Source organism: Macadamia integrifolia, unplaced genomic scaffold (genome assembly GCF_013358625.1).
Source record: "Macadamia integrifolia cultivar HAES 741 unplaced genomic scaffold, SCU_Mint_v3 scaffold1479, whole genome shotgun sequence".
NCBI classification, from domain to species: domain Eukaryota; kingdom Viridiplantae; phylum Streptophyta; class Magnoliopsida; order Proteales; family Proteaceae; genus Macadamia; species Macadamia integrifolia.
The window spans coordinates 87,409-98,125 of record NW_024868221.1 but is presented as its reverse complement, the minus strand read 5'-3'; the positions used below and the strand labels follow the sequence as shown (position 1 = coordinate 98,125).

Genomic DNA, 10,717 nt, shown 5'->3' with positions numbered 1-10,717 from the left:
CAGTATATATAGATACAACAATTTAAGATCCTAATCAATCTATTCAATAGGTAAGAAGAGATAGTATTGAGCTGAAATATCACATGTGACAATATTCCCATATATACAAGATAGAGAATATATGTTTGGAGAAATTTTTTAATGAGTTTGATCATTTCCCTTGATAAAAGTAGGCCAACTATTTGATACGGCTCACACAGAGAGACAACAACACAACATGGCAATTACTTGAAAGTATTCAAAAAATTTCAATATTTCTAATACATCCCCCGCCCCTTTCTTCTAGACTTTCCTATCTATCATTTTGGTTTGCTGGAATTTTCTTCCCATACTATTTTCTTAAAGAAATCAAGAGATTAGTTTCAAGTGGTTAATTTGAGCCACTCATAAGCAAAAATAGATTAGGGCTAACCTAGTCCAACTCAGCCCAATAAGGGTCAATCAAGGCCAGGTTATGTTGGCCAAAGCCTAGCAGGGCTGGGCTTGGACTAAGATATCCTAGTTTGACCTACGATTAGGTTGAATTTAGGGGACTTAGGATTGCGTTACATTTTTAAAAAGTTCAACTTAATCTGACCGTATTTCACCCCTACTTGTAGCTCTTCGAATAGATAGATTGTACTAATTTCATATTTATATTTTAACTATAGACCTAACAAATTAAGACTAGTTACACATCTAATGCCCTGTTTCACCCCTACTTGTAGCTCCTCAACTAGATAGATTCTACTGATTTCAATTTTATATTTTAACTACGGACCTGACAAAGACTATTTATACATCTAATGGATAATTGCCCCTTGGGGCATAGTCGTTAACACTTGCGGTCATAGATGTAATATAAACCATTTTCTTAACTTCACTTGAACAATCTCACAAGAGTCTGTCATCCAAATGTGTCCGGATCTTCTACAGTAAGAAAAAATACAGAGAGGATAGTATGGCTCAAGTAGAGGACTACCCCATCTTCAGCACAGATGGAAGGGACGAGATCCCCTCCCCCATCGAGTGGCCCTAAGGCAATGTGGTGAATAGGTACCCGTTCACTACATGGCCTTTAGGAACACTCGGTCCATATAAATATGATTTTACTGACATGTGAATGAGCTGTGGACAGTAGTGATACCTGTAATAATGTTTATGTGAGTATCCGGCATTTTGGCACAACCAGTCCCGTTTACCCAGCCATCCCCACTGTAGCCTTTTGGACAGAAGCAATTATAACCGCCATTGGTGTTATTGCAAATACCACTCATGTGGCAATGATTGTTGCCTCCCTTCTCACATTCATCAATGTCTTTGTACCCGATGCACGTGAACAATGAAAATTTGTTAGTTATGATAAGGGTTTTTTTTTTTTTTTTTTTTTTTTTTTTAAAAAATAAAAATATTATAGAGTTAATGTCTAATACAAGTCATCGTTTACTTCAACCCCCCATATTTTATGTTGACATTTACTGAGGAGGAAACAAACAAAAAGCAGCTAAAAATTCAAGACTCAAGATACTTCAATTTCTCCCAATTTAAATCTAGGATTATGAAACTCACTTTTTTTTTTTTTTTCACTAAAGAACATTGAATTAATTAAATGAAAGAATATACAAGAGGAAGGATATACTCTACAAGACTTAGACTAAGGAAGTGAAATCAACCCCACCTTCGGCATTGCCATCAGCAGGAGAGGACCTCAGACCTTAGACTAACAACCCAGAAAATCTGTAAAAAATAACTAAGTGAATAGGAATCTTAGCCATTGGGCCGCATCGAATTCCGGCTCCCTGGAGGTGAGAAGGGGTCAGGCCTTGACAGGGGAATTAGTTTCAAATCTTGCTGCTGTTTTCGCTAAAAAGTCAGCTACCACATTTGCTTCGCGGTAACAATGAGTGACTTTTCAAGAAATTGAGCCCAAATAAGAGAGAATGCCTCTCCATCTTTGCTGAATAAACCATGGCACCAGCCCTTTGGAGAATAAAAACACCACAGCAGCAGAGTCACACTTGATCCAAAGGTTTTGGATACAAGAGTTTTTTGTATGTTCAAGGACGGCAATGAGAGCTAAGAATTCAGCTTCAAAGTTAGATTTTAAACCAACGAAATTTCTGAAATTCAGCAAAGGTTCGCCCTTGTAATTTCTAAACACACCGCCAGCTCCAGGCTTTCCAGGGTTCCCTAGCGAGCACCCATCAGTATTTAGCTTAATTTCAGTTTTGAGGGGGGAGACACCATCGAACTTCAAAAATTTCTCTTTGCTTGCCAATTACACGGGGAATTCCCACTCTCCTGGCACACAGCAAATCAGCTACCGACAGGTTCTTCCCAAGGTGCACTATCGAAATCATGCCTATCTCTCCTTTAATCATAGCAAAACGCTGCCTATGATGCCAAGAGGTATCCTCGTGGAGTCTCATATTCCTCTCCATCCAAACAGCATAAGGAATTAACACCGCGCCACTAAGCCATACTCTTGAGAATATGACGGATTTTGCTTTACATTTCCACCAGCTAAATAAATCTTCCATTCTTGGGAAGTGTTGCCATCTAACACCAAATAGATCACAGAACTTATTCCACAGGGCCTGGATATACTCACAGTGAATAAAAAGGTGGAAACTAGATTCTTCCTCCTTTTCACATAACCCACATCTCGAAGGCATTGCAATCCCTTTTTTGCACACTCGGTCATCCGTAGGGAGTCTACCATGAGCTAACCTCCATCCAAATACAGCTTGTCGTGGCCGTAAAAAAGCTTTCCAGAGAATGGAAAACCAAGAAACAGGCGCCATTTTGCTTCTTATCTCTTCCCACGCCGAGGCCAAAGAGAAGGCTCCAGACGAAGATAATTTCCAGTGGCAAATGTCCTCTAAATTCGTTAGGGATATTCTCTTAACCTTCTCAAACGATTCAGACAAGAATGTTGAAGAAACATTTGGGAAGCACCACTCACCATTCCTAATGAAATCTGCCACCCGCAGCTGCCTCGAAGTAAGCGCTTCTAAATCCAGATTAGAAGATTCTGCAAATGAGGAATTTTCTAACCAACGATCCTTCCAGAAGCTAGTTTTAATGCCATTTCCTACTGTCCAGCTCTCCATATTGGTTACAAAGTCCCACACCCTTTTTAGACCCAGGCAAATAGATGAAGACATGTAGCTCTTGAGATCACCGTCGCTAGTAATAAACCTTGCTCTGAAAAATTGGCTCATTATAGAATCCTCATGCTTGATCTTCCATACTAATTTACATAGACAAGCTCTGTTAACATCTCACAACTTCCGAATACCCAGTCCTCCCTCCTTCTTTGGCTTGCAACAATCCTCCCATTTGACAGTGATTTTTTTCTGATCTTCCATTTGGCCTGACCAAATGAAGTTCCTCATCCATGTTTCTATAGTTTTAATTGATGCCTGAGGCCCCCAATAAACTGCAAAATTATGCATAGGAATGCTTGATATAATTGAACGAACCAGTTCAATATGACCTACCATCGAGAGCAACTTCCCTTTCCAGCCTGCTAGTCTACATTTGATCTTATCCAGCAGAGGCAACAAGTGGAATTTGGTGACTCTTCCCTTGAAGATTTCCTGCCCGAGATATTTTGTAGGGAATTTGGATATCTGAATACCCAAAAACTCACTAATAAACTATTTTCTGTGAGCGGCCACCTTCCAAAAGAAAATCTTGCTTTTATCCAGATTAAAAACTGACCAAAGAAGGACTGATATTTATCTAAGAAAGAGTGAAGATTTCTTATATATTTTGCCGACGCGTTCATGAAAATGAAGATGTCGTCCGCAAAGAGAAGGTGGGATGGAGTGAGCACACCTCTTGGCCTGGGCAAGGATTTAAGAGCACCTTCAGCAACCATGCTTCTTAACCCTCTGCAAAGCACTTCTTCAGCCAGAATAAAGAGAATGGGAGATAAAGGATCACCCTGGCAAAGACCATGACCCACAGGGAAGAAGCCCACCGGTCCCCCATTTACTAAGACTGAAATCCTAGTAGAGACAAGGATTTCATGAATCCAGGATATCCACTTCTGAGGGAAACCAAACTTTTTAAGGACTTCAAAGAGGAAATCCCAAGAAAGCGAGTCGTATGCTTTCTGAACATCAATTTTGATCCCCATACCTCCTCCCATAACTACAGCATACATCAGATTTTCCAACTCTGAGGCTAGACTGATATTCTCAGATATTATTTTCCCCCTCTGGAACGCACCTTTTTCCTTTGAGATCAACCTGGGAAGCAGCGCCGAAACTCTGTTTACCATAATTTTTGATAGCACCTTGCAAAAGAAATTCCCCATACAGATCGGCCTAAACTTGTCCAGGGTCATAGCTCCCGGCACCTTTGGAATTAGAGTGAGAAAACAGTTGTTCACACCCTTAGGAAGTAACCCCGTTCTGAAGAAGTGCATCACCGCCCTGCAAAAGTCCGCTTCCACAATATTCCAAACTCTTCTAAAGAATTTCCCATGAAATCCATCAGGCCCAGGAGAGCTGTTTGGATCCACATCCCAAACAGAATTTTTTATTTCTTCCAAAGAGGGCATAGCCTCTAAACCCAGAGCATTTGCCTCACAAATCTCCTTAGGGATACAATTCAATAAATCATGTTGTGGAGTAGTCTGAGCGGGCACTATGGAAGGCTTCATAATACTCAAAAATATATGATGACAACCTCTGCTGGTCACTAATCCATTCACCATTTATATTCTTCAAGGTACGAATTTGATTTCGCGACTGTCTCATTTGTACAGAGAGGTGGAAGAATTTTGAGTTCCTGTCCCCCTCTTTCATCCACCTCTGTTTGGCCTTTTGAGACCAAAAACTGTCTTGCATTTGAGTTGCTTTCAAGAGATATGTCTTGGCATCTGCCTCTCTATCAAATAGATCATCCGTCATCCCTGATGTCTTAATTTCTTCCTGAATCGAATCCAGATTTTTCGAGGCTTTGTTTACTTCTTCATCAACATTAGGAAAATTATTCCTGGCCCAGCTCTTAATAAAAATTTTACCTGCTTTAGCTTCTGAGAGAGCACCAAAATGGGGTTTCCAGACACCTTCTTATTCCACACACCTCCCTGATAATATCCTCAAAATTCACATTATCCATCCAGAAATTATTGAATCTAAAAGGAATATTACCTGATTTAGGGATGGCGTCTGAGATCACCATAACAAGGGCATGATTCGAGGTTGTACTTTGCAATACATTTTGACTAATATTCTTGAAAACCTCCAACCAATTCCCATTACAAAAACTTCGATTCAGAACAGCTTCAACATTTCCTCTGCGACGATTGTTAGTCCACGTGAACTTTTTCCCCTGTGAAGGAGCTTGGACCAAAGCACATGTGTCCACCATTGCTTGGAACTCTTCCGCTGAGCTAGCATTAAATCTTCCTGGTCCCCTTTTTTCATTTGAAAGAAGAGTAGCATTAAGATCCCCTATGACTGACCACGGGATATTTGTGTTTACCACCAAACCTAGGTCAGTCCTCAGCTTTCAACGATTAACCTTAAAACAATTTGCATGAACGAAGGTCAATCCCACAGAGCAACCAAACCAATCCACCGTGACTGATAATTGTTGGTCAGACAGAGAAACAACTGAGGGACGAGAAGAACCTTGTCTCCACATAAGCCAAAGATTCGGAACCTTGTCCACCCGATCATTGTGAATTAAATCCGCAGAGTACCCTATTTTGTTAACTAACAAAGAAGGAAAATCTGAAGCCTTCACCATCGGCTCAGCCAAACATACAAAATCAGGAGAGTGCTCCCTCAGGATCGTCTTCAAGGCTCTAATACCAACAGCCTTTCGCACACCTCTATTATTCCAAAATAAAATCTTCATGTAGAAAGGATTTAATTTTGGGCCTTGTCAGACTTATTCATCTGACCAACCATCTTCTTACCCTTCTTCCCTCCTTTAGAAGTAGCAGTATCAGATTTTTCCTTCGCAAGAAGGGCATGCCCTACTTCCTGAAAATTTAGAGCCACGCCCATTGGCAATTTTTGACTCTGGAATAGACAAAATCTGAGAGTCACGATGGCTATGAAGGATTCTGGAAGGGTGACCGCCTCTTGAGGGCTGGCCAGCCACACCACCTCTTCCCCTAGTCACCACATTCCATCGAGGGCGACTTGGCCTGGCCGAGTTCACTAGGTCCATGGCAGGAGCAACCATAGTAGGGGCGTCAGAGGCAGCTTCCTAACTCTCCTCTTCGGACTCTGAGAGAGCATCATCATCTGGGTCAAAACCCGACCTTGATCCAGATCCTAGATCTGATCCAGCCACTTGGCCTTCCTCCAAAGAGGGAAGATCTTGATTAGGAGATAAATTTCCACCATTACATTCCATATGGAGAGGATTGACTTTTGAATTTGAATTTTGGATGAGATCCAAATCCACGTGAATATGGCCTTCAAAAATAGGGCTACCTTGATTTGATGAAGAAGAGGCATTTAAGGAAGGAGAATGATTTGCTGCAGCTTCCACGTTTGGTACACTCCCTGTAACTCACTGAGTTGATATGACTCGAGCCGAGTCCACTCCATCTTTTACATAGACTGCGCCTGGGATGCTGATGTGTTCTTTTGCAGCCTATTTTTCATTCTCCTACTTCTTTAATCGGCATTCTTCCACACTATGCCCCAGCCGCTTACAATAACCACAGCGAGTTATACCATCTTCATACACAACCTTTTGCCTGAAACCAAAGATTTTTGTGGTTCCAGGCTCCAATCTCTCAACTTGCACTTCCTCAATACGAGGCGCGGTTTCATTTTTTTTTTTTATTTCAACCAAGACTCTAGCAAAGAATCCCATCAAGCCTTGCTTCGTGTGACGATCCAGAGCCACAGGTCGTCCAACTGCCTTTGCTATTGAGAGCAGGACATTCTCATGCCAATATTCTAGGGGAAGATCAAGGAAACGGATCCAGACCAGTTTAGTCAAGACCTGTTTCTCATGGATGTTAAAGTCTGGTTTCCAGTGTTGGAAGCGGATTAACTGACCCCCAATCTTCAAAGGGCTCCTCTTCCAAACAGGAGCCTTATCTCCCTCACACCCGAATTGAAAAATGACGTACCCTTTGCCAAGAGGGTGCATCACCACTCCTTGGTTCAAGTTCCATTTTTCTGCTGCTTCTTGTCCCAGTGCATCTAGGGAGATAAATCTGAAATCAACCCTCCCTATAAGAGCAAATCTGAATTTGTTGCCTTTTTGACTCATAGTCGTGCTGGGGGATCATGATTCTTTGGATATTCCCGGCTTGGATTGGTTCCGGGAGAGAATCCATCGCTGGCCATGAGGCATTCCCCACCGCCCTTGCATATGACCTCCTTGGAGCGACACCATCAACAGCGGCAGCTTGATTTGGAGGCGCAATCTCAATCACCTCCCTCACAGATCCCTCACCATTGTCATTTTCATCAACTCCACCCTCCTCAGCCAGGCCTTGATCACCGGCCATGATAGCCACCGACCAGAAGAAGAAAAACCAAGCTGAAATTCGCCTCCCAAATCGCCCCTCGTGACCAGAAAAAGCCAAGCTCTTATGAAACTCACTAAGACGCATATGCCTTGTTACTATGGTAGTCTTTGATGTTCCAAAAAAGTTTCATAGCCAAAATGACAAGTCCACATAATTCGGTCGTGTTGTATCTTTGGAAAATGTTAACCTGATAGATATATCAACGTCACGCCCTCTCGATGCAATAACATCTCATCAACGTATTAACTTGTATCCAAAAACAAATAAACAGCTGGAAAATAAGGTTTTTTTAGTCGATTCAATTTTCAATAAATTAATGACTTGGCCTATTGAAACCTAGATAGAAAGAGTCACTTTTTTTAATATAATAAATATATAGATAAATTAATTTAAAAAATACATATAAAAAATATAAAAATGAAAAAATCACATATCAATAAATTTTGACCTTATACCATTTCAAACATGTTTAATAATATAAGAGAACTGCTGAAACAGTGAACCAGTTTAACAAGACTAAAATGCATAATTTAAACATATTGTTAGCCTTACGATGCAATAACATCTCATCAATGTATTACCTATGAAATCAATTATATATATATATATATATATATATTTGTTCCCTTTATTTTATGGATTTCCCAATATTTTGGAAACTAGACCCTTGTCATATCCATTACCAACCACAGTTTCAAATATTGGTTTTGGATTTACATTATAACCCATACTCGGCAGATACCGTATCGGCTTAACAATCCGTGATAAAGGTAAAATTGTTTAAAAATCTCTTTTTTAGTTCATGGTAAAAGTAAAATCCTTTAGAAAAAAAACCATTTTCAATTACAAAGTCAACTTATGGATTTAACAACAATTGCCTAGTAACAGGAAGTCTCGAGTTCTAGCCTTGTCGCTGTTATTTACCTCATTTAAAAATAAATAAATAAAATAAAATAAATTTTTGTCCATGGTAAAGTTAACCTTGTTTAAAAATCTAATTATTAATCCATGGTAAATGCAAAAATCATTTGAAATCTAATTTTTGGTTCATGGTAAAGATAAAATCATTTAAGAATCTAATTTTTAGTCCGTGGTAAAGGTAAAATTATTTAAAAATATAATTTTTTATTTTTAAATGGAGGCAAACTGTTTGATAAAAACATCCAATCTGTATGAATATTGATATTGGCAAAAAGATCGGAAAAAATTTGGCTGCTACCCGAGTTGCAGCCAAGTAGCTGCAACCCACTGTTGGCAGCCAAATAAATGGAATAATTCGCTTCCCCCTAGGGTTCACAAATACCCTCCTAGGTTATAGTATTTTTCAAAATACCCTTTTAAATTCTTGGCATCCAATTTTGGGGAGATAAGGGTTGCCTTCAAAACCGTCGTTACACTTGCACAGGTAGCCAGCTACATTTTTTGAATTAAAGCAATAGCTATTAGGACCACAAGCATAAGATGTTTTATTTTGAAGTGCTTCTTCACATGTCTGATTCCCAATTGCCCAATCCAACACCATTGGAATCTTTGATCTTTTGTAGCTCAGAGCCGAAAGATCTGATTTATCAAAAGTGAAACCACTTGGTTCGCCCAAGAAAGCAAAGCCGCATGGATTGGAGTTGTTATCCCTAGTGTGATTATATTGACTATCAAGATCGAGGTAGAAACCTTTGACGCGTGAAGGAATTGAGGCCTGGCAACAACCAGTTCCATCGCAAGACCCATTTCTCACACTACGCACGCTATCACACAGAGATATGCATCCACTTGTAAAATTAATCGCTCCGAAATAATTTGAATCTAAGTACGCAATGGTGTCGCATCCGATGGCTATTAGCTTGTTGCGATTGGCTGAGATCGTGAACGGCGTATATTTTCCAAGAAAATAACGGTAGGTTTCCCCGTTTATTCTCTCTCCACTGTCATCGAAGCATTCAAAAGCATAATTTTCACCCTCCACTACCAGATCGGCTTTCGGTAATATGATCTCACGAACCCGACGGTTAAAATAATCTGAACTCTTGGCATAGGAGTTGAAGATGGTGATGCCGTTCTCGCATGTAATATTATAATCAGGATTTCTGAAGCATCCTTCTTTTATCCCAAATGGGTAGGGAATACTAACATTTCCGCATTTCTCTGGGCAACCAGGCAGGACTAGTGGTGGTGGTCGAAGCGCAGTGGATACTGAAGCTAAGGTAAAAAGACTAACAAGTATGATCAGAAGATTATTCATCAGAACCATGGCTACTACACTTATGGCTCTTGGATGTTTTGTTTTTGGCGATCTATCAATTCAATAACTGAAGGAGCAACGTTTCCCTCTCTTCCTCTCTCCCTCTCAATAACCTTTTTATATTCCCTTTCTCAGAATCAACCAAGAAGACTTATTTTTACGAAAGTTTCTAATTTCATCACAGACGAAAATTCGTAATTGCTTCAAATATTCGATATACTTCTCCATTGTGATCGTAATCTTGACTTGGGGAGCAACGAACTTGGTACGAACTGTAAACTCGGACATCCTAAGTTCGACTCCTACTAGGTGCTGCTTGGGCGATTCACACGGACGTGTTTAGTCTCTTCACTGCTTTCAATGAAAGTTGAATGGTTCTCATTCAATCCTAGTATGACACGGTCCATGCGGTTGTGGGGTCAATATGGGTCTGTGGGACTAGTCAGGCCGAAGGCCTGGATACCTGTCATTAGCCAAAAAAAAATCCTAATCTTAACTGCTAAAACATAATCAATAATGGTTAACCCAAACCTTGAAAAATCAGAGTCAATGAGGGTCAACCTAACCGAATCCGGTCCAATTATGGTCAATTAGTGTTGGATTGAATTGGCATGAGTATGGTAGAATTAGGCGTGAGTATGAACCCGACAGGATTAGATTGTAATTATATAGGTTGAATTTTGAAACCTAAGGTTCAATTAAAATATTAAGAAACCCAGACCAATCCGACCTAGTTTCACCCTTAATCTCAACTGATAGCTTTTAAATTTTAGGAATAAAAAATACCCTCTATCGGTTTAGGGAATCTCCTTAAAAATAAATTCATAAATAAAATAATAATAATAATGAAAAAAAAAAAATCTCACTTCACGATCAGATTTATCCTTTTTCTAACTTTATTGGTGGCAGTCTTATGCCTTAAGATAGTTGTGTCTACCGATGGGCGACAGCATATTTTAAAAAAATAAAAGTTTGGA

The 10,717-nt window shown here is 39.9% G+C and overlaps 1 protein-coding gene across 1 annotated transcript; it reads right to left on the bottom strand.

The window, feature by feature from the left end:
* Nucleotides 1–1,088: 1,088 nt before the first annotated feature.
* On the bottom strand, nucleotides 1,089–9,820 carry LOC122063855 (wall-associated receptor kinase 3-like). Its single transcript, XM_042627555.1, has 2 exons — nucleotides 8,845–9,820; nucleotides 1,089–1,296 (listed from the first exon to the last, which is right to left on the bottom strand). The coding sequence occupies exons 1-2, from the start codon at nucleotides 9,747–9,749 to the stop codon at nucleotides 1,089–1,091; spliced, it is 1,113 nt and encodes a 370-aa protein (XP_042483489.1). The 5' UTR covers nucleotides 9,750–9,820.
* Between the last annotated feature and the right edge of the window lie 897 nt (nucleotides 9,821–10,717).